This window comes from Dipteris shenzhenensis, chromosome 3 (genome assembly GCF_047967505.1).
Source record: "Dipteris shenzhenensis isolate YYH24624 ecotype China chromosome 3, Dip_SZ_1.0, whole genome shotgun sequence".
NCBI lineage: Eukaryota > Viridiplantae > Streptophyta > Polypodiopsida > Gleicheniales > Dipteridaceae > Dipteris > Dipteris shenzhenensis.
Genome location: NC_141598.1, coordinates 28,143,629 through 28,167,249, shown reverse-complemented (window position 1 = coordinate 28,167,249; position 23,621 = coordinate 28,143,629). Strand labels below are relative to the sequence as shown.

The following is a 23,621-nucleotide window of genomic DNA, read 5'->3' as shown; positions in this document are numbered from 1 at the left end:
AGACACGATTTTTGTCGTGTCCATTCACATCAACTCGTGATGTGTGGGAGATGGAGAGGCCATTGATGACTTTAGGCAGGCTTGGCGCTAAAAATTTTTACGCTCATTCTCTCCATCTCTTCCATGCACAATGTGCACAGATATCCTTCTAGCGGAAAGAGATGTATCAGATAGGCGCTAGAAGGTGGGGGGCATTTCCTACAGGCAGGAGCGAAATTTGCTCTGATACCACTGTAAGAAATCCTAGTTTTACTATTTTTAGAAATGTGCTAAGGAACAGAAAAAAGACTGAAATAGCAGAGAACAAGGAATATTTGTATTGCTTGAGTGTCTGTAGTATCTGTAGTCTGTCATCCATACAATTGGGCCTCTCTTATATAGAGAGTAAAGAGTCACACATGAAAAGGTGTGTACTCCAAAGTGTATGTGCATGAAGAGATGTGTACCCCTTGTGAAGGGTGTGACCCTTGATGAGAGGGTACATTACAATAGAAGTGTCTCTTCCATAGAATGTCTCTTGTGAAGGGTTGTGCCTCATAGGAAGTGTCCTGTCAAAAGGGCATACCCTTCCACAAGTGTCCATTCATCAAACCATCCATAAGTCTAGATATAGAGAAAGGAATACATCACAGATCGTGACACAGGGCTGAAAGGGCTGGTTGGAGCAGCTAACCAGGCCAGGTTATGGGCAGACCAAGGGGCTGCGCCCTGCATGGAAGTAAGGATCAGAAGGCACGGTTTTATGAGCCCATGTGGGGGGCTGCTGGGTCAGCCAGTAGACCCCTCATTGGGTCGGTTGAAGGGCCTACCTGGGTTGGCCAAACAGGCTGCCTGGGTCGGTTATTTTGGGGCAGGATTGCCCTATAAAAGGGAGGCCCCAAGGCCTCATTTCATCATCCACCAGGGCAGCCTTCAAGGAACAGATCGGAGCACAGAAGCAGCAGACTTGGGGCCTACATCCAAGATGGCCAAGGGTGACTGTGTGTTGCAGACAAAGCTTGAAGAAGGGCTGCACATCTAGGATGACAGTCAGGGCAGCAAGGTGCGGGGGATCAGTATAGAGACTAAGGTCTACGTATGCTCATCAAGGAGCACACAGACTCAAGGATCTAGGAGTGTCTCGGAGGTAGTAAGACAGCATCTTTTGGTGAGGACAAAGGACCACTGTTGGGTGGGACTTTGGCCCTCCATTGTATTGTGTCCATTGGAAGGAAATATTTTGTTGGTCCTGTATCTCTCTTGAGCATTGTCTATTTGCTTATCTGCACATACATGGGAAGCATATTAAGTAAGGAAAGTTGTGATTCCACCCACACTACCACTGTGTGGGCTATTCTATCAGTCTTCCGCTGTGCGTACCCTCTGTTTGGTTAATTTCTAACATGCCCCTGTGCTCGAGAGTGTGTGGTGAAAGATGTTGTATTTGGAGCTTGGCCAAACTCTCTTGCATGCATTGCCTTGGTGGCCAACCAGGTCCTCCTGGCTACATCTTGATACATAGTGCCTCATGTTGATGTTTTCAAAAGAGGTTGCATGAGATAGCTCAGGTGCTTAATGCGCAACTTCCTGTGTGCAGGGTCGGATGGCACACGGAATACTAGAGTTAGGGTCACTTGCTAGACGGTGATCCCTCCTCAGGAGGAGGGAGGACTCGGCATCATTGACATAGAGAGCCGAGCAGAGCCCTTTTGGGGAAGCTAGTGCCTCAAGGTCTCACTGCAAGCTCGGAGCCCTAGAAGCCTTAATGCAGAGCCTTCTAGGAGCCCTAGAAGCCCTAATGCAGAGCCTTCACAGATTAAAGAAGTGTTTTCCTAGAGGTCTTGTTCGGGCCAGCCCGCAACGTCGGGAGGAGTTGGAGCGGTGGCCCTTCATGTGGCATCCGGGTGTCCGTGATCACGAGGGTCTCACGCTAGGACAGTGGACTCACATTGGATGGGCATAGTCGGATAGTGGACTAGTCATTTCCTTTGGGGCATGGAGCCACTTCCTTGCCAAGGCAAAGGCACAAGTGCAAGCCCTCCCTCACCTAAAGCAAGTTAATGGAGGTTGACTCTTCGACCCCAAAGTCATGGTGGGAGGGTTTGCACACAACCTTGGTCCCATATTGGTATGGCCAATTCTCTAGGAGCAAGGCACCTTTCAGGATCTGTTTTTTGCATATATACCATACAATAACAGTGAGGCATGGAGGCCTTCTCCAGCCCGACATAGGTGGAGACCCAAAGCTGGGACCTTGGATTTGCTCGAGTGGCAGAGGATCAAGGTAACAGGCTGCTTGGGCAAAGACTGGACCATCAACCAGTTCTAGTCTCAACAAGACAGGAGGGGACGAATTGGTGGCTTTGGTTATGGGAGGGCTGCCCTCTGTATGGATCCTAGAGAGTGGTTTTGGCGCTGACATGTACGGAACCACCTGGATAGGGTGGAGGAGGTGCCCTTTTTTATACATGACACGCATTGGTTGGCGCATGCAAGTGGAGGTTCAATGGTACATACACTTCTTCTCTACTCTTAGCCCGAGACAAGGTAGAGAAAGTGTTTCTTCGCTACTTGTGACGGGGCTTTACAAGACAAATCTTGATGCCATCATACGAATTGCCTCCCTTCTATTTGCAGCTCCTAACACGCCTACCAGAGATAATGCCAAATAGAGAGTTTGGCAGGCTATTCCAGAATTGATGAAACTAGACATGAGAGCCTTACTTGATGCAACTGTTACCAATCTAGAATTTAGGACTGCACTTTTTTGCCCTTCACAAGGGCAAGTGTCTTGGCTCAGATGGGTTGAACCCCTCCATTTCTTCTTGGGACATGATTGGGGACCATGTCACTTCAACCCTGTAGGGCGTTTGGGACTCTAGTGCTATGCCTGATTCACTTAAGTTCTCATTCATCTTATCCCGTTTCTAGGCATGCAAGCCACGAACCTAGAGTTGCATTGGACATTTGACTCTTTTGACTCGAGCGGGAGGATAATAGGTTCTAGACCATGTCAAACAAAGCAAAGCCTCAAGCTCATTATTAGAGGCTCAAGATCCATTACTCCATCCCAATCCATGGAAGTGATCGGAAGGGTGGAACTCATTGGCTTTTCTCACTCATCCTTGATCTCCTTTCATTAGTTTATTGATCTAGATTTAGGAGGAGATTGGGTCTAGTTCTGGACTTGATAGATAAAGAAAAGCTAGCCAAGTAGCACAGCTCTTGTGTTCAAGTGGATGGACACCCAATTCAGGAAAATTGTGAACCATGTGGACCCATTAGAACATACATGTGGCTACTTTGATCAACACATGCTATCAACTTGCTGATCTTCTCGAGAGTTTAAAATGGGAAACTTACTACTCAGATGATGTAATCATAGAGAGATTCATCACCAACACGTACCGTGAGTTAGATAGGTTGGTGGTCGCATATGGATATTTCTATCCGAGAATCACACACTTTGTAATCCATTCTTTCCAAGACATCTTCTGATCTTGCACAAAGATAGAGGTCAGAATCTCCTCTCTTGTGAGTCTGTTGATGTGGATTTGTTTGCATGGCTAAGGATAAAAGTGGTTGGACACTTGCATAAGTTCACAATTGATCGTAAGTTCATGACCATCGATCCATCTTTAGAGCCAAATCAAAAGATTGCTTCACACAATTCACATTGGAGATAATGGATCTTTCACCCACTCTCTTAGGTTCATCGGGAAGAGTGGAGATGGTAGGAGTTAACCCCTCCCGCCACCCCCACCCCCCAGCCCCCTGGTCCATAAATCTATACAATTTTTTCAACATACTATTAAAACCACCATAAAATGTTATAAGGAGCCCACCAGCATATACCAATCAGTTCAGGCTATTTGATTGCTTCAGGTTTTTCAAATGGGATACGAGACACTCATTGGCAAAACCAATGGTCAATCGACAAAGAGTTTGTCAGCTTTGCTGAGAGTGCAAAGCATTGGTGAAGTTCTTACATAACAGTGGCCATTTCACTCTACTTCTCTATCACATGGGTGGAACTTGTTAGGGCCCAACAATCGGTTAGCTATTAATTTATGAGACTTCATACACTGGATAAACCTTTAGATGTCCTGGCCATGATCCTTCTCACTTCTTTACTAACATACTCCATACAACAAAGCCATCCAACACCACAGTCGAGTCCTCCCCACAGGGCGCATGGTGCGAGATCATCTTGGGTATCATGTCCTGAAGGATTTGTTGTGCAAGCTGCAGTGTGAACATTGGAGCAACCTTGATGGAGGACAAGGAGATTTCATCACAGATTTGGATGGAGATCCATATACTATTCCACGCCAGTGGATAAGTGCTGTGAGGACTCACAGAATAGAGAGATCATGTAGGGAGGTCTTACTCAGGACATTGTTGGCACACATGCTCTGAGGACTCATGCGCTAAGAGAGACCATCGGGGAGGTTTTGCCAGAGCATGGGACTCTACTGTGTTTCATAGAGCATGACATAAGGTGGATCTATTCAGACCCTCCTTGGCTTCGCTTAGCTCTTGCTCAAGACGTTGTTGGGCCCTTTTGATGTATTTTTTCCATAGTTTTTTTGTCTTTCAGGTTTGACCTGATTGGACGGTTAAAGTGTTGGGGGGTTGGGTAACCTGTATTGCATATCTTGCCATTAGTTGGCAGTGTGCTATCGTGTCCGCAAGTTGTATTCTATTTTTAAGCACTATATACTTGTTATTTTGTATAAAAGTAGAAATTCTTGGAAGGACTGGTTTCTTTTGCTTTTTTTCCAGATAAACAACTGGTTTCTTGAGTGCAAACATTAGAAGGTGCATTCGAGCTTGATGTGCACAACATTCTTGAGATTCCAAGGGTGTGTGGTAGTTAGCATGCACAATGGGAGGTCAACAGAGAATTCTGGTAGGGTCATTGAGTCGATAAAGACTGACTTGTCTCATTCTTTTAAAAGCACACTACAGTACAGTAAGAGAATTTGTTAATTTTATCTAGTCAAAGAAAGAAAATAGACAATCTCTATCACGAGAAGTCGAAAAAATGGGACCCCAATTCCAGTCAAACTGTCAAAAAGAATCATCATGGGGTACAGCAACTTAAAGCACAGTGTCTATATGTGTAAGTTCTCCTCAGGTTACAAAAGCTATTCCCAGATGTCCAAGGAGAACTGTTGGGCAGGATAATAATGCAATTAAATATGAAAATATGCATTTAATCCTTTGTTGAGCGTATGTCAAGCTTATATCCTTGTGGGACTTGCCGTTGAAATAACCCCCATCTTCAAAATTGTCCAAAATTAAAGAGGAAAATTGACAAATGTCATATTGGTTGAATAACAGCCAACAGAGAGCATAAGCTTGCCTTATCAATTGTGCCATATGATGGTCCATCTAATCCACACATGCTCAGCTGCTCCATCCTGAATGCAAAGTTTAAAACACTTGAGTTACCTGGAATTTTTATTTGTAACTATCAACAGACATCCAATATGGGAACAATGATCTTGCCTGCACTCGCCATAATGTTCCATATTATGGATGGTGAGGACAATCCTAGGTTTCTGCAAAAGCAAAATGTCAACCATGGGATCAAAGAACTAATCATACAAAGCCTTGATATTTTATCCTCAACAAAAATGTCAAAAGTAAAATCATGATAATAATAAGATGACACCCAACATGTTAACTAGGTGATTGAAACCAACCTTTACCGATAGATGATGGTACATATCCCAGTAAAGCAAAGGCAAAGCACCGATTTGCCACTCATGTACATGTATAATGTCCGGCTGGGTGCCAGTAACCTAACACCAATATAGGTATGAAAAAATCAACAAAAATCAAAGTTTAGAGCGACGAACTATTGTCTTGCTTATAAAATTTTCAATGTGGTATAGATGTAAAACCTGCATCCATTCTAGACATGCACGGCTGAAGAAAATGTATGCCTCTAATTCATCATAGCTTCCCCCATAGATTTTTGACCCCTTGAAAAAGTGATTTTCTGGCTGGATTAATAGCACTGGTATTCCAGAAACTTTGCCTCTATACAACTGGACAGTTATCCAGTCTCCCCTGTGAAATGAAGTGAAAGTCTCAGCCACAGCCAGCTCTGTTACCTGCTGTTCTGGAATACACTCATAGAAAGGAAGCATAACTTCTGCCTTGTGGCCCCTGTCCAAACAAGCTCTAGCAAGGCCAGTAACAACATCTGCCAAACCACCAACTTTTGCTATAGGTGCCATTTCAGCAGTTACATGGACAACATACATGGGATCCGGGTCTGAATCAATAGATTTCCCAGAATTTACTGCAACATAATGGGGTTCTTTCAATTTGGTAGTAAAGTCGTGTTTCCAAAATGGTACTTCATCATTAGGAGAAGGCCAAATAATATCTTTTAAATGTTGTACCTTTGTTGAATCACTTGCACTAGAAACCTGCTTGTTGAAAACACAAGAAAATTAATAAGCCTGTATCTCCAATCCATTCAAGAAGACCCTTGGAGGGTTCTACTAACAACGTTAACACATTTGAAAGTATTAGATTGAAGTTAACCCTTCGGAAGTCACTGAGGTGAATTAATAAAATTCCTGAGACAGCTAATAAGTTGGCAACAGCTCCTCATGGCTCAGTTTTCTTTCTTCAATTTTACTTCAGACAGTGACTATTACAAGGAGACGAAGGTCAATGCTTGGATCAGGATATTTTCCTGTTATATGTTTAATGTTACACAGAAGGGGCAAAATTATAACAACATAAAGGCAAGATAGACCAGGAGCAAGACATAAGGATTTAAGAAAACAACCAACTGCATGTGCATTGCAGTCTCCTTTCAAGATTGTACACTTTTACTTATCCTTGTCAAGCTGAAACCTGATCATTGAGTATCATTATCAAGGATTTGGTGCAATCCACATAGGGGAGATGGTCATCAGCAGAGCCTACTGAAACTGTCCAGCTCTTTAGTATACCTGAAGGTCGTAATGCTCAATTATTTACAGACCAGCAGATATCAGCTCATAACTTAATGATTTGAACTTTTATGTAGCATTCTATGTTTCCCTTCTAGAAGGTGGCCCATGAGGGTTTGCCCAACGGTCCATGACTGGAGTAAATGCTTGTACATGGTAGATACCACCACTGCCCGGATAGAGATTTAGAGGCGATCCTGCATTGTCTTCGGAGCTGCCCCACAGCACAGAGGATTTGGATGGAGGCCCTCTGGATTGTTGCCACGACACAGAGGATGAGCAGGACTTCACTTGGGGGATGATGGCTTGGCTGACGGAGGGGGGTCACACCTTCTCCATCAATCCAGCCTCTCCAACTTACAGGATCCAGGGTTAGCCGGTCTTTCGGATAGAGCTACAAGCCGCAATGCCTCGTACCCAACAGCGCCCTGTGCCATCGCTAGAGGATACTTTATGTGAGACGGTGTCTAGCATCATTGCTTGGGACATCTGGATTGCCCAGTGCAGTTTTGTGATGAGAGGCCACCAAGTTCCCCCGACAACCACCCTAGTGGCCATATGGCAAGACATCATCTACATCTTGTGTGTAATATGGGAGCGTGGGACGTCAAGAACTCGGACGACCATTGTTCTTCTGTTCAACAAAGAGACAATTTGTGATAATTCTTACATTGAAATAGATATGAACTTGAAGCTCCCATGCTGCTGCTCCCCGCTCCTCCTCCTGCCCTCCTTCCTGCTCCCCTCCTTGCTGCCCCCTCCATCCCCTCCTTGCTTCTCCTCCCTCCCCTCCCCCCTACCTACTGCTCCCCCCGCCTCCCCCCCCGACTCCCCTCCCTTGCTGCTGCAGCCCCCCCTGCCCCCGCTCTCTGCCTCCTCCCCCGCACGCTGCCTCCTCCCTCCCCTCCCCCCTACCTGCTGCTCCCCCCGCCTCCTCCCTCCCCTCCCCCCTACTTGCTCCCGCCCCCCCCGTTCTTTCTTTGCTTCCCCCCCCCCCCCCCTCTCCTCCACTCCTCTCCTCTATCCTCCCCTCCTCTCCCTTCCTCCTCTCCTCTTGCTGCCCCCCCTCTCTCTTTGCTGACTCCTCCTCTCCTTGCCCATTCCTCTCTCTCCCACCTTCCTTTTACCCTCTCCCTTCATTTGGAGTACCCTATTCTCCTTTAGGGGTCTCCTGGGCTTCAAGAAAGCGGACAGAGTTCTTCTTTGTGTTTGAATCGGCCTTTCCCACCTCGATTGACGAATGGGTTCCCATTTAGTCAATCCGTTACCACCCACACCGGCCGCGAGAACTGTCACTTTCTCAAAAGACGACGAGCTGCAGTAGTTGGAAAAGGATTTGGAGCATGAGTGTTTCACGACTCTCTTCACACGCATCCATGGCTCCCACCCCTCCAAGTCACAAGCTAGAGATTGGATGCTTGCGGCGCTTCCCCAGGACCTCGCCCCCCACCTTAAGGATGTTCGTTTGTTGGGACGAAGTTTCTTTCAGGTGTGCCTTGATTCCCCGGACGTCACGAGAGACTTGCTACAGGCCGGGTTTCTATTTCTAGGCTACAGGAGGATTTTTTTGTTTCCCTTTCAACTCGGCTTTGACCCAGTTGAAGAGGTTAAGTAGGGAGTTTCTGTTTTCATCAGGTTCCCTGGTCTCCCCTCAGTTTATCACCAGCTTCTTTCAGTTATTGGTGAGAGGTTTGGTGTGGTAGCAGAGATCCCCCCTCTTCTTGGCGAGCCCTCTTCGGTTGCTGAGGCGGTCAAGATGGATGGGGTACCCAGGGTTAGGGTCATTGTCCAGGACCCTAATATTTCAGATGACCACATCATGCTACAGCAACCCGATGGGTCTTTCTTCCGCCAGAGATTTGAGGTTGTAGGTCGTCAGAACCAATGCAAGATTTGCAGATCCTCGAGGCACTTCGCCAGAGATTGACCAAAGAAGAAAAAGAGGCCCAAAAAGCAACCAGCTCGTACTAGCTTACGACAGAGAGCAGGAGTAGGACCTACTGCTCCACAGGCACCGCCTCAGACTCGGGCTCCCCCCCCTCCTAGGGCTACTCGAGTCCCTCCTGCACCCCGCGCCACCTCTGGCCCATGGTGGCTTCCGGTCGCGGTTAGGCCCTCTACTTCAGATCACACCTCCACCGCTTCGGAGGCTTGCCCCTTGGAGCCTCGAGAGGAGACTAGTGTTCAGGAGCCTTATTTGACTCCACCCCAGGATCAGGCTATACCTTCCTCAGCAGCCCAAGTTGTTGGCACCTCATCCGCAGCACTTCTTGATCATGACTCAATACAGGTGTCTCTTTCTATGGATAGAGGAAGGGGGTCTTACATTCTCTCCTTGCTTCGGTAGGAATCCTTCATACCCCCTCCCTAGGATTGGCTTAGCGGAACTCCTTTTTCGCTCTGGAGGACCTCTCTGACCTCCCAGATGATGATTTTGTACCTTCCACTTTCGGAGAGCCAGTTATCGACATCCCTTTTGAGAGATCCTTCTTTGTCTCACCTGTGGACTTTCCTCCCCTTGGACCTCGTGTGTATGGCAGGAGGTCAGATGGAGGGTTCTTTCTCCGCCACAAGGTCGGGTAAGGTATTCCAACCCGCTTCCTCCCACCGATGAGGATAGCCAGTTGGAATATACAGGGATTGGGCGGCATCCCTCATCGCCGTCGCAGACAGCTGATCAGGAATCAGCTCCATCCATGAAGGATTGCTTAGGAGAGAGAGAGTACAGGTAGCAAAAGAGTCGATGATAAACGCCTTAGCTGTCACGTCAAAGTTGGATAATCAAAAACAAAGGAGTACAGGGTACAAGTACCTAGACCTAGGACTAAGTGTCCTAGGTGTCACATAGGACTAAGTGTCCTATGTGGCCTAAAAGACACTAACACTATAAGTGTCGTTATTTATGCCTACAAGGCTCATACCATGGCCTATAGGGCATCACTAGAACCACCAGAGGATGGCCTACAAACCCCCCTCCATGGGATGGGCTGAAGTACTCTGGAAACGTCTTAGAATACCTGGTATTTTCTGGTCATGGTGGCACATGTTCATCCAAAAGGATATAGCCACCTATGAATGTACAAGGAATGTCAGATCATGTAACAAAGGGAACCATGTGTAAAGCCTATCGAAAGACTTCGAACTTGGGACGACGAAGTGCCTTTGTAAACATATCTGCTATGTTGTCCTCTGTGGGAAGATAGGACAACTCTATGTCTCCTGCTGACAACCGCTCCCGAACATAATGATAGTGAACTTCAACATGCTTGGTACGCGCATGAAACACTGGGTTACACGCAATGGCCAAAGCACTCTGGCTGTCAGTGTAGACAATAGTGAAGGATGTCTGGCGAATATCAAGATCTGTAAGTAACTGTCGAAGCCAAACACACTCTACTGTAGCGATGAAAGCTGCCCTGTACTCAGCCTCACAGCTAGATGTGGCAACTGTTGGTTGCTTCTTGCTGAGCCAAGAGATACATGAATTGCCAATATGTGACACTCTGGTGTCGGAACATCCTGCCCAATCACTATCCATGTAAGCATGCATGGTAAGTGAACCATGATCACCATAGAAGAGGGCTAAATTTTGAGTGCCTCTGAGGTATCTGAAGACTCTCTTCACTGCCCGCCAATGCTGTGAACTGGGCATGTGCATGAATCTGCTCAGCTGAGATACTGCACACTGTAAGTCAGGTCTGGTGTGACATAAATAAATAAGGCATCTAACAGCCTGCTGATAAAGAGTGATATCACATGGTGGGCTCCCATCATGAGCTGAGAATTTGAAGCCAGGGTCCATTGGAGTAGAGATTGGCTTGCAATCCTCAAACTGAAAACGATCAAGGAGCTGTCCAATATACTTGGACTAAGACATCATGATACCCCCCTCAACATGAGCAAACTGAATGCCCAAATAATAATGGAGCTGTCCCATGTCTGACATGTCAAAAATCTGCTGCAAATCAGCCTTGAAAGCTGCAATTTGCTGAGTATCTAGGCCCGTGATGATTATATCATCCACATATAAAATCAGCATTAAAAAATTAGATCCACTCCCGTGGACATAAAGAGTGGGTTCTGAGGGACTATTCTAAAAACCAAGGGATAGTAAGTGTGCATGAATTTGGGCATACCATGCCTTGGGTGCCTGCTTCAAACCATAAAGGGCTTTTCTAAGCTGGCATACCTTATTTTCAGAATTAACAACCTCAAAGCCAGGAGGTTGTGTGACATAGACTTCTTCCTGCAGATCACCATGAAGAAAAGCAGTCTTGATGTCAAGTTGGTGTACTTGCCAATGATGATGGGCTGCAATGGAAATGACACATCTAATGGTAGTAATCCTGGATGTGGGAGCAAATGTCTCCTCAAAGTCAATGCCTCGTTGTTGGGCATACCCTTTTGCAACAAGACGGGCTTTGTATCGATCTATGCTGCCATCAGATTTCCTTTTTAATTTGTAGACCCACCTTGTTCCAATGGCATGCTTGCCTGGAGGGAGATCTACTAATTCCCATGTGTCATTTTTAGCAATGGAATGTAACTCAGCTCTCATTGCATCCATCCACTCTTTGCTGTCAAAAGCATCTTTATGGCACAGAGGCTCTTCATTGCAAGCTGTAGCAAGGAGTGCAAACTCAAGAAAGTGACCATGCTGTCTATTCCCTGATCTTGTCTGGGCGGCAAAAGGCTGATCTTGTTTGCTGTCCCTCAATGTATCAAGAAGCCATCTGGGAACTTGCCTTTGCTGTCTATTGACAGCTCTTTCTTCAATGACTGCATCATGAATAGTGGGATCATTTTGTGCCAGAACAGAAACCTGCGAATCAGCATGAGGTAGTGGCTGATTATTGCTTGGTGGAGGGCTTGTAGGAGGTTCATGTTGCTGGTCAAAGTCCTCTTCTGAGGATGGCAGAGGTAACCAAGATTCAAAGGCATCAACCATGTCAACATCTGGCTTAGTTTTGCAGTCCACAAGAGGAGAAGTTGAATGTTCAGCAAAGATTACATCTCTACTGACTTAGCTCTACTTTGTTCTTCCTTCAAAAGCAAAGTAACTAGCTGATCAAAGAATAGTGGTCTGGATTACCCATGGCCACTAATCAAAGGGTTGTAGCAAACCCTTGATATGTATCTGGCAATCCATTCAATGTGGTACTGACAAGCTGTGAATTTGGCACCACCTCATCAATGTTGGCAAGCTGTTCCATGAGGTCCTTGACCTTTGTCAGGTATGCATCCATAGAGTCACCTTCATTCATACTGACTTCCTATAATTGCCTTCTCAAATATGCAACACGAGCTTCATTGCGAATCTGATAGAGAGAAGCCAATTTATCCCAAGCATCCTTTGCTGTCCTGCAAGACCGGATGTGTGGAATAATGATTCTCTTGCATGATAAAGCAATGCATGAATGTGCATTTGCATCTCTTGCATCCCATCTTGACTGTTCTTGAGTTGGAAGAGCAGCAGTAGGAGTGCTAGAGGAAGAGGCATCAGAAGGAGTACACCCTGCAGAGGGACCAGCAGTAGAGGCAACCACTGTAGCATTGGCTGGCCTCAGATCAGCCCCAGAAACAATATTCCACAAATGCTTTGCAACAAGAATATGTTTCATAGACCACATCGGATAGTTGGTGCCATCCAACTTATCATCTTCACGAAGAACTCCAAATAAATCTTGATTGTTCCCAGCCATAGCAAATGTGATACCCTAAAAAAGACCTGAAAACCCAAAAGCCTCAAGGCTATCACTGCAAAAAGCTGGCTGTCCAAAAATGACAGCAAATATCTGCATCAAAGGGCAAATGCAGATCTGACCCAAATGTGACTGTGGCAGGCAATGTTCACTGTAAAAACAGCAAATCTGGCAAAAGCCCCAAATTTATTGAGGGCAAATAGGCCAAAAAGAGGGCAAATGCAGAAAAGCCCCAAATTTTGCTGAAATTTTTGCAAATGTGAATCAATGTATGCAAATGTAGCTCAATGTCCAATGTCCTAAATGTGACCGTGTACGTGGAACACCTGTACAAAGACCTTGAAAGAAGTACTAGCTGTATGGACAGCGTAGGTACAAAGTACAGCGAAGATAATGAGAAGGTACGGTATACTGTACGGATGTAGGTTGGTACAAATGTACGGTACAGTGTACGGATCACATGTACGGCAATGCACATACTGTTGTACGGAATAAGTATGATACCTGTACTGGCAAGTACGGAGTGTTGGTACAGATCTGTACGGATGTATAGCAACGCAGATACGTGACTGTACGTCGCAGATACAATACGTACCATTGTACGGCACAGGTACAGCCTTGTACAACGAGTGTACGAACCAGTTACAGCACCTTCCGTATGCAGGTACGTACGTACGATGACGCAGGTACAATCCTATATGGGTGAAGGTACGGACGTACGATGGCGCAGGTACTGTTGTACGGCGTCAAATGTACGGACAGATGTATGGAAGAAATACGGATAGTTGCAGCAGGAAGACCGGAAGTAGGAAGATGAGTCAAGCCCCAGCTCTGATACCACTAAAGGATCGCTTAGGAGAGAGAGAGTGCAGGTAGCAAAAGAGTCGATGATAAACGCCTTAGCCGTCACGTCAAAGTTGGATAATCAAAAACAAAGGAGTACAAGGTACAAGTACCTAGACCTAGGACTAAGTGTCCTAGGTGTCACATAGGACTAAGTGTGTCCTATGTGGCCTAAAAGACACTAACACTATAAGTGTCGTTATTTATGCCTACAAGGCTCATACCATGGCCTATAGGGCATCACTAGAACCACCAGAGGATGGCCTACAATCCAGGTGTTTCAGGTGGTTCCCTAGACATTCTTTTTCTTCAGGAACACAAACTGGATGTCAGAGATTGCTGCAAGTCAGGTAAGCTGCTTTCAGGCCGGACTTTTTGGCCTCCTGCCTTGGGAACCAAAGGAGGTACATGCATATCACTTTCAGATTCCATTCTCCCTTTGATCATTGGACACGGTACCATAACCCCCTCCAGGGCCCAATGGGTTTTACTTCTTATTGATGGACATAAGGTTGGTTTCCTCAACCTCTATGCTCCGAACAATAGAGGGGACCGTGTTCTGTTTTGGAAAGAGTTGCTCTCGTGCGCTGACATTGCAGATTCGTGGATTATTGGAGGTGACTTCAACATGGTTGAGGCACCTTCTGATAAGCAAGGAGGTAGAGAAGGTGGTATTCATTCCCTCGAGAGAGCAGCTTGGGATGCCTTCTTGTTCAGGTTCAGTGGCAAAGATGTTTGGTCAAATGATGCATTTCATGTTTAGTCTCAGTCACTTTTGTTTTCATGGTCGAACCATAGGGTGCAGATGCCTATCCATGCCCGGGTTGACAGATTCTATGTGGATGATTGGGCTCTTGATAGAGGGGGGACAGTTTGCATTGCACCTGGGGTTTCCACTTCCGACTATTTTCTGGTAGTTTTGTCCATCTTAGAGCCCCATCTAAGAGGACGGTCTCACGATGCCTTATACATGGATGAGACTCTCACAGAGGCAGTCTTGGAGATCTGGGTTTCTCACATCCAGGGGGGGGGTGGTCCTTCACATGTGGCCACAGCACTTTCCAGTATCAGCGACTTTTATCACTCCGTTGCTAGTGCTCGGCGAGGTGAGGTACTCAAGCGGGAGGTTGGTATCCGCCGGCAGTTGACAACCTTGCAGAGGGAGGAGCAAAAACGACCATCAAATGCTTGGGTATAGGAGCGCCTTGCTATGGCAAGGGCTCACTTGCAGACATTGCTTGATTAGAGAGCTGAGTATGCCTTCCATGCATGGGAGTCCTTCTGGATACAGATGGGAGGAAGAGTCAATAAACACTTTTTCTCTACACTTGGTCCCAGACATAGTAGAGAGAGTGTCAGGCAGCTTATTGACTCTGACGGCGTTTTGCAGTCACATCCGGATATCGTCATGCACTTAGCGATAGATTTCTATGCCTCCCTTCTTTCCGCAGATCCTAACACACAGGCCAGAGATGTGGCTAGAGATGAAATTTGGCAGAGTTTACCTATGTTGGTCACACCAGAGATGATATGCTCACTTCATGCACGCTTTACCAACACAGAGTCCAAGACTGCTCTCTCCGCCATTCGTAAGGGCAAATGCCCTGGTTCTGATGGTCTTACTCCTTTTTTTACAGCCTTTTGGAATATGATAGGTGACCATATTACTTCAGCTCTACAGGGCATTTGGGACTCGGGTGAGATGTCTGACTCACTGATTGAGGGACTCATACACCTTATCCCGAAAGGTGGCAACAGGAATTTTGTATCCCATTGGAGACCCATCACTCTTTTGGGCACTCTATACAAAATCCTTGCCCAGGCAATCAGCATCCGATTGCAGCCCCTTCTTTCAGACCTCATCCATGATACTCAGACAGGCTTTGTGCATGGCAGGAGCATATTTGATAATATCTTTTCCTTTTGGGAAGCCACAGAGTGGGCTATGCAGAGCGGGCAGAGGGAGCGGGCAGAGGCTGGCAGTTCTACTCCTGGACTTTGAGAAAGCCTATGACAGAGTAGATTGGGGTTTTCTTGAGGGCACTCTTCTACGATTTGGATTTTCAGATGCATGGATTAGAGGGGTGGCCTCCCTTTACAAATCAGCCCACAACCAAGTTTTGATTGGAGGGGTAAGGGGTGACAGGTTTCAGATTTCCAGATTAGTTCATCAGGGATGCCCTTTAGCCCCATTCCTCTTTCTTTTTGTGGCAGAAGCTATGAGTATCTTCCTTAGATCTTAGGCTGAGCTTTATGGGTTGAGATTGCCCTTGAGACAGGAGCAGGAGCTTCTTGACTGTGAGTTGGCTGATCACACTGCTATTTTTATTGAGGCCTCTTCGCAGTCACTTGCTTCTTTCCGGACAGCCTTGGATATTTTTTGCTCAGCTGCAGGGGCACACATTAACTAGCATAAATCCTTTGGCTTTTGGATAAGTGATGAGGACACTCCAGGATGGGGAGTTGACATTGGCTTTTCCTGGATTCAGAGGGGTGTTCTTGTCAGATATTTGGGATGCCAGGTAGGATTGGGCATCTCTCTAGCACAGCAATTTACCCTACTACTAGAAAGTATAAGAAAAAAGCTCCTTTTTTGGAGCTCAGCCAAACTCGACCTTACCTCTATAGTTGTGGTAGTGAACCAAGTTCTCTTGGCTGGTTTGTGTGTTCTTGCTGGTGCCGGTCTAGGGATTGCATCACTCAGCTAATTAGACCAGTCATGAATTTTTTATGGAGTGGACTTGATGGCATGGCAGATGTTGCAGCGAGGGTGGCTTGGGAGACCATTATTCTCCCTACATGGGAAGGGGACCTTAATATCATTGACCTGGACTTGCAGTGCAGGGCATTGCTTTGTAAGGTGGTGGTGAGGGGACTCATGCCTAGGCAGGAACCTCGGAAGAATTTCTTTTTTAGACGCATTCAGGCTTGCACACCTACCTTGAGATGATTGGATGGACAGCCCTTGCTGGATTTTTAATTCTGCCTCTCTCAAGTCTCCTGCCTCTCCTCTCATGACTGCCATCCTAAAAGCTTGGGGGAGCTTCAGGAACACTCTTCGAAAGGTTCCGCCCTCTACCCTTGAAGAGATTGATAGGTAGCCGATCATTTGGAACAATAGTATACTTGATGAGCATGGCAGACCACTGGGCACTTCCCATTATATGCAGTGGTCTAGATGGGAGAGAGGCCCACAGTAGGCACTTGGAAGGCTTTTATCAGGCTTCCTGAGGATCAGAGGCTACAGTCCGTGAGTCACCTCAGAGGGGTAGCACGCAGGATTCAGCAGATAGATGCAGCCATCCCGGTGGAATGGACAGTTGAGATGCCTATTACTTCCACCACTTGGATGGGAGCTTTTTCGAGGATAGTAATTCCTCTACAGGTGATCGCTCTTCGAGATCTCGGGAAAGATGCTCTAGTCTTTGACGTTGGGGATGAGGTATACTCTCTAGATCCACGGATGATATTCTTCTAGAGGTTGCCTTTCAGCTTGTCACGATTGCTGGTTTTGTGGACCATGGAGCGGGCTTGCAGTGGTACTTAGACCCCGACCCTCTGCTCTTGGCCCTAGGATCCTAGAGGTTGTGGTTATATGGAGGTGCACCTATCAGGTGCTTGCAGTGGGACCCAGGAGAGTGGGAGTGGATAGATCACGGGCACCGAGAGAGGGGGATTCCCTTTTTTCGTTTCACGGTTGGAAATGCCAGGAGATTTTGGCTGAGCAGTAGAGGGTGGATTCCCTCCAGAGCCCCCCATTGGGATAGCTTCTTCATCACCGCAGATTTGCGTAGGAATTTCTGGAGGAGGCTCTAGAAATCCCTCAGAAATAGAAAGATCACTCTTTTTTTTGTTGCTTTCTATTCATGGAGGGATTGCAGTGAACCTGTGGAGATCACGATTTGGGGCTGATCCCACTTGCCCTCGTTGTCATTCTGCAGAGGAGTCAGTGCGACATTGCCTTTGGGACTGCAATCAAGCGAGAATTGTTTGAAAAGGAGTTGCTCGGATACTCAGCATTTTTCATACTTCCCCTTTCTTCATGACTTGGGGCTCCGTCGCATGGTTATCCCTTACCACGCCCCAGGTGTTTTATGAGAGTGAGCCTTCTTCTTGGGCACTCTCGATCCGCCGACAAGTGATAGAGCCCTGCTCTCTTCAGGATGTACCACATATTCCTTTCAGAGCTTCACATGTTTCAATGAACACCTCTTGGGTGATTTTGGCTAGCATTTCCTCTTGGCACATTTGGAGAGCCAGATGCACAGAGGCCTTGGATGACACCCAGATACACCCATCACAGGTGTTCACGGGTATTTGGAGTGACACGGTTCACACTTTGATAGCCATATGGGCTAGCATGCAGGGCCTTTCACGGGCAACCTCTTCTAGGAGGACTGTATTTCTTCGAGTTTGGAGGGGTTCTCCCTTTTTCTCGGAGGTTGCTACCGGATTGAGATGGCACTATCAGCCCCAATCCTTTCTTTTTGGCTCTTGAGCTTTTCATGCATTGCATGGTGTATTCCGTATTCCCGTATGGAGCTTGCTCTAACGGTTTTCTTTAATACTTAATATAAGTCTCTTTTTTGCAAAAAAAAAGAACTCGAACGACCGTTGAGATGCGGGTGTGTTTCTACAAGGCTTGTCCTTCAAATGTATTCTATGTATTTACGGAGCAAGGCATTTTCTGGATGTATAGTCCTCCACCTTGGTTGCTAGCTCCTATTTCAGAGCTTTCTCCGACTTAAAAAAAAGAACTCGGACGACCGTTGAGATGCGGGTGTGTTTCTACAAGACTTGGCCTTCAAATGTATTCTATGTATTTACGGAGCAAGGCATTTTCTGGATGTATAGTCCTCCACCTTGGTTGCTAGCTCCTATTTCAGAGCTTTCTCCGACTTACTCAGCAGTGTGAATACCAGATACATGGTTACAAAGAGGTAGACCTTCAAATTTTCAGGCTGAAATTAAAATACCAAAGAGTGCAAGGCATTGTCTATAGTCGTGCATCATCATATTTGGGTTGATTTCAGACCAATCATTATCACGGTGGGCAGTTCTATATTGGGTTGCATAGGCATGGACAATTATTGCTCATTGAGGTGGAGTAGTTTGTTAGAATTATTATTATAATTCAGCAGTGACCAATATAATGTAATAAGTAGGTTAGGGGCACTTTTCCCTCATTTAGAGGTTTTTCCCCCTAACCACAGTTAGTTCACTAACTACGGTTAGTGATGGATAAGGTTTTGTCATTTAGACAAAACCCATCCCACTTCTTGTAACAGTTACTTCTTCTATTGCAAACACTACGTTCAGCTCTCTTACTTCCTGCTCTCTCACTCTCTTGGTTTCTAACATTTGGTATCAGAGCAGCAAGACCCTGCTCCTAGCTTCCTACCCAGCTACCCTGCTCCCTGCTCGTCGTCCGTACAGTTCATCGTCAGCAGCTCGTCGTCCGTACAGTCCATCTGTACAATCTGTACGGACTGATTCCGTACAGCCCATACACTCTGCCATACAACATGCGCTCCTCTACCGTACAGTCTTCCGCTACATCGCGTCGCATCGTCCGTACTGTGCCAATCTGTACCTACTTCCGTACAACAGATCTGCGCCTAGTCGTATGCACAGCCTGCTGGCTGCTAGGTAGTACACACCTTCAAAGCTGTTCGACGTACTACCTTCCATACGTGCCCGTACTACGCAAGAAGCTTGAGCCGTACATCCGTACAGCAGCAGTCCATACAAACAGCTGCCGTACAATCCATACTGTTGCTGCAAATCCATACAGTTGGGCATCAGTTGTCCGTACAGTTGGGCCCTTGTACCTTTCGTTGGCGTTGTACCTTGTGCAGGATTTCCTTGCAAGATTTTCTTGCAGGATTACTTTGCAGGTTTTTGCTTTACAGGTTCTTTTCTTTGTAGAAAATTTGGAGCATTTTGTATTCGTGGGCAGACATTTGCAGTTGGTTGTTTGGCAGACATTTTTGTGCATTAGAGCCATTGTTTGGCCTGCATTTTGGGAGCAAATTTGGGGCTTCTAGTTCATTGCGCCTTTCAGGTGCAATTTCTTGCAGAAATTTAGAGCTTTTGCAGGCAAAGTGCAATTTGTGCAACATTTGGGGCTTTCAGACCATTTGCCCTCTTTTGTATGCAATTTCCCACAAGAAATTGGGGCTTTTGCATTTGGGTTGCAATTTTGCAGGTAAAAGGGTAGTTTGGAAGTTTGCAGACAGTTTTGGACTCAGTACGAGTCAAATTGCAGACTTTTGCCACCTTTTCCAGATTCTATTTGCAGATTTTTGGGCATTGAGCAGAGCATTGTGGTGCATTTTGAGCCTTTGACAGGCTGTGACAGTATTTGTCACTGTGGGCATATTTTTCTTTGCAGATTTTACTTGTGCATCTTACATCCCAGGAAGGAATTTTACTTGTTCAGTTTGCTGTATTTCTGAGTTTATCTGGCAAAAATGGCACAGAACAACTCAAATGAGGTGTTCGGGGTTCTCACACAGGAGGATAAGTTGGATGGCACCAACTACTCCTTGTGGAGTTTCATGGTTCGAAATATCTTAGTTGGCAGAAATCTTTGGGATTATGTCAATGGAGATGAAGAAAGACCGGATACAACGCTTGTACCTGTCACTCCTACAGCTGGAGGCAGGGGTAGAGGTACAAATACAGCACAGGTAATTGGAGCAGCCGCTCCAGGAGCTCACACAGCAGAGCAGAAAAGATGGGACCCTAGAGATGCACAAGCTCTTTCAGTAATTTCTCTTTTTGTCAAGAGGTTCATTATACCTCATATTCGGTCATGCAAGACATCTATAGCAGCTTGGGTAATACTGGAGAGTATGTTTGCAGCAAGAAACGATGCCAGAGTTTCCTTTCTGAAGCGAGAACTTTCCAATACACATATGGAGGAGGGAGATTCCATGAATTCTCACCTCACGAAGCTTCAGGATCTCAGGGAACAATTGTTGAACATTGATTTTAGAGGTGATCTCCACCACTCTGAACTCTCTTCCTGAGTCCTATCTTGGTTTCCACACCTTGCTGAATTTGTCATTGAGGGGGGGCAGCAATCCTCTCTCCTTTCACGAGTTGGTAGGACTTCTGTTGCAGGAGGAACAAACACGCAAGAATATGGCAACCCGGGCTGGCGAGCATGCTATGCTCTCTAAGTTCAAGCCCAAGGGTAAAGGGCAGCATAAGCCACATGCCCATCAGCCCACATATCAGCATAAAGCTGATTCTGGACAGCCTTCTTATAAGGCACAGGGTGATACAAACAAGCACAAAAAGAAGGGCATCTGTAAAAGCCAGGTCATTATATTGGAGAGTGCAAGAAGCACATAGCCAAAGAAAAGAAAAGGGATTCCGGTATGGCTGTATTAGATGCATCAGGTCCACATTGCCATGATGGAGGAGATGTTGCAGCCAACTTGGTTGAAGAGCACTATGCCTTTTTGACTTGCACTTCAGATTTTTTAGTGGGTAGTTCAGATACTACAGCCACTAATAATGATGACCCATACGCTTTTTTGACTTGCAGTTACGATCCTTCAAAGGATGAATGCTCTTCAGTGTTGGTGAGACATTACATACTTGGTATTTTGATAGTGGTGCTTCAAAGCACATCACGTCCAAGAAATATCAGTTTGTAACTTTGCATTCTTCACCCACCAAGAAGAAGGTAACTTGTGCAAATAATTGTTCTCATTCAGTGTGTGGAGTGGGAGAAATTATTCTCACATCCACTTATGGCACAGATTTCAGAATATCAGATGTACTCTATGTGCCAGGTATAAAGAAGAATTTGCTTTCAGTGTCCTCATTCAATAGAGGAGGATTTAAGGTTGTTTTTTACGATGACAAGTGTGCAATCAAAGACAAAGAAAATGAATATGCTTTAAGGTTGTCTCGCACTTTGTATCGGGGTCTTTTTTAGCTTGATTTATATGAAAAAAGATCCCATCTTGCATTATCAGTTAGCACTCCCACTGCTGCAATGCACAATGCGGAGTTATGGCATGTCAGGTATGGGCACATGAGCTATGGCAGCTGAATGACACTTCAAAGGCATGATATGGTTGATGCATTACCTCCTTTGGAGTCGCCTCCTCCTCATGCATGTGAAGGTTGCATTCTTGGCAAAATGCATAGGCTTCCCTTCAAGAAGGATGGTGCAGTGAAAGCTACAAGAAAATTGCAGCTTATTCACAGTGATGTCTGCGGTCCCATGAGGACACCTGCTTTTGGGGGTTATCTCTATTTTGTTACATTCATAGATGACTTTACCAACTACACTTGGGTCTATGGTCTCAAGGCAAAATCAGAAGTGTTTATGCATTTCAAACACTTTGTGGCTATGGTTGAAAATGAGACAGGACTTAAGGTGCAGATACTTCGCACAGATCGAGGGGGGGAATACATGTCTCATGAATTTGAGACATTTCTGAAAGAAAAAGGCATTATGCATCAGTTACAGTGAGGCTTACACCTCAACAGAATGGCAAAGCTGAGCGGAAGAATCGCACCACCATGGAAATGGATAGATGCATGCTCACAAGTAAGAAGTTGCCTCACAGGTTTTGGTTGGAAGGCCTCATGTGTGCCAACTATATTTTAAATCTGGCTCCTACAAAGGCTTTGAAGACAATCACTCCCTATGAGGCATGGCATGGGAGAAAGCCTTCAGTGGACCACTTCAGAGTTTTTGGTTGTGTTGCATATGCCCACGTGCCTGTGGAGTTTAAACACAAGTTGTCAGATAAGGCACTAAAATGCATTTTTGTGGGATATAGTTCACAAAGCAAAGGCTATCGTCTCTACAATCCTGCTACACGCAAGATTTTTGTCAGTAGAGATGTCATATTCTCTGAAAATTCTGCACATACAAATGCTGAATTTCAGATTCCGGCCTCTTCAGATGATGTGTTTGAGGGGATGCTTCCTATAGCATTTGGTTCCCCCGCTGAAAATCAGAATTTACAGCAACCTCCCCCAGCTCCACCAGTACAGATTCAGCCCCCAGCTGAATTGGTACAACCTCAAGGTGTGGATGAAGTTGTCAGGCAAGAAATTCAAGAGATAGACGCAGCCAAAACAGTCCCGCATTGGTTGCTTCAGACTCTCAGGGAGAGTAGGCTTGAAGCTCCATTGCCTGGCAGAACTCGTAGTGCAGTAAGGCACATGGAGGGAGCTCATTCAGTTGAATCAGCTTATGCAGGTACTCTTCTTGATGAGGAGGAGCCTAAGACATTTGAAGGAGCAAAAGATAATGTGCATTGGATGAATGCCATGCACGATGAGTTGCAGTCCATTAATAAAAATCAGACTTGGGATGTTGTGGATTTGCCACCATGTAAAAATGCCATAGGTACACGGTGGGTTTTCAAAGTCAAAAGAAAGCCAGATGGGTCTGTTGATCGGTACAAGGCAAGGCTGGTTGCAAAAGGATATGCTCAGAAAAAGGGCATAGATTATGAGAAGACTTTTGCTCCTACATCTAGGATGACAACCATCAGGTCAGTTATAGCCATGGCTTCAAATTTTGAATGGAATGTTCATCAGTTGGACATTAAAACAGCTTTCCTTAATGGAGACTTGTTGGAAGAGGTTTATGTCAAACAACCTCCGGGCTTTCAAATTTCAGAAAATGCACTACAGGTATGCAAGCTGAATAAAGCTTTGTATGGGCTGAAACAAGCCCCACGTGCATGGTATGCCAAAACTGATGCCTTTCTGACCAGCAAGGGGCTGCACAATAGTCCAACTGAGAGCACCCTCTACATCAAGAAGGATGGGGGGGATATTCTGGTCATCATTCTTTATGTAGATGACATGCTGCTCACCGGATCAAATGAGGGAGTAATTGCAGATTTCAAGGCCCAATTGAAAGCTACATTTGATATGTCAGCTCTTGGACAGATTCAACATGCATGATTGCAAGCCTATGTCCACTCCCATGGAGCCGGGGCTAAAGCTTACAACGCATGATGCGGGTGAATCAATTGATGTCACACTCTATAGTCAGGCTGTTGGATGCCTCATTTATCTCTACAATACACGACCTGATATTCAGTTTTCAGTTTCTCAGGTGAGCAGGTAT

The 23,621-nt window shown here is 45.9% G+C and overlaps 1 protein-coding gene across 6 annotated transcripts in view; it reads right to left on the bottom strand.

Annotated features, from left to right (window-relative positions):
- Positions 1 to 23,621, bottom strand: part of LOC147903604 (uncharacterized) — a 98,972-nt gene that overhangs the window by 36,681 nt on the left and 38,670 nt on the right. For all 6 annotated transcript variants that reach the window (XR_015540765.1, XM_087372531.1, XM_087372530.1 and 3 more), the window contains 4 exons: positions 5,892 to 6,425; positions 5,691 to 5,789; positions 5,494 to 5,546; positions 5,348 to 5,405 (listed from right to left, as the gene is read on the bottom strand). Coding sequence is in view for 5 of the 6 variants with exons in the window: in XM_087372531.1 (XP_087228657.1) it covers positions 5,348 to 5,405; positions 5,494 to 5,546; positions 5,691 to 5,789; positions 5,892 to 6,425 (744 nt within the window). In the remaining variant the exon portion in view is untranslated. The remainder of the gene's footprint in view (positions 1 to 5,347; positions 5,406 to 5,493; positions 5,547 to 5,690; positions 5,790 to 5,891; positions 6,426 to 23,621) is intronic.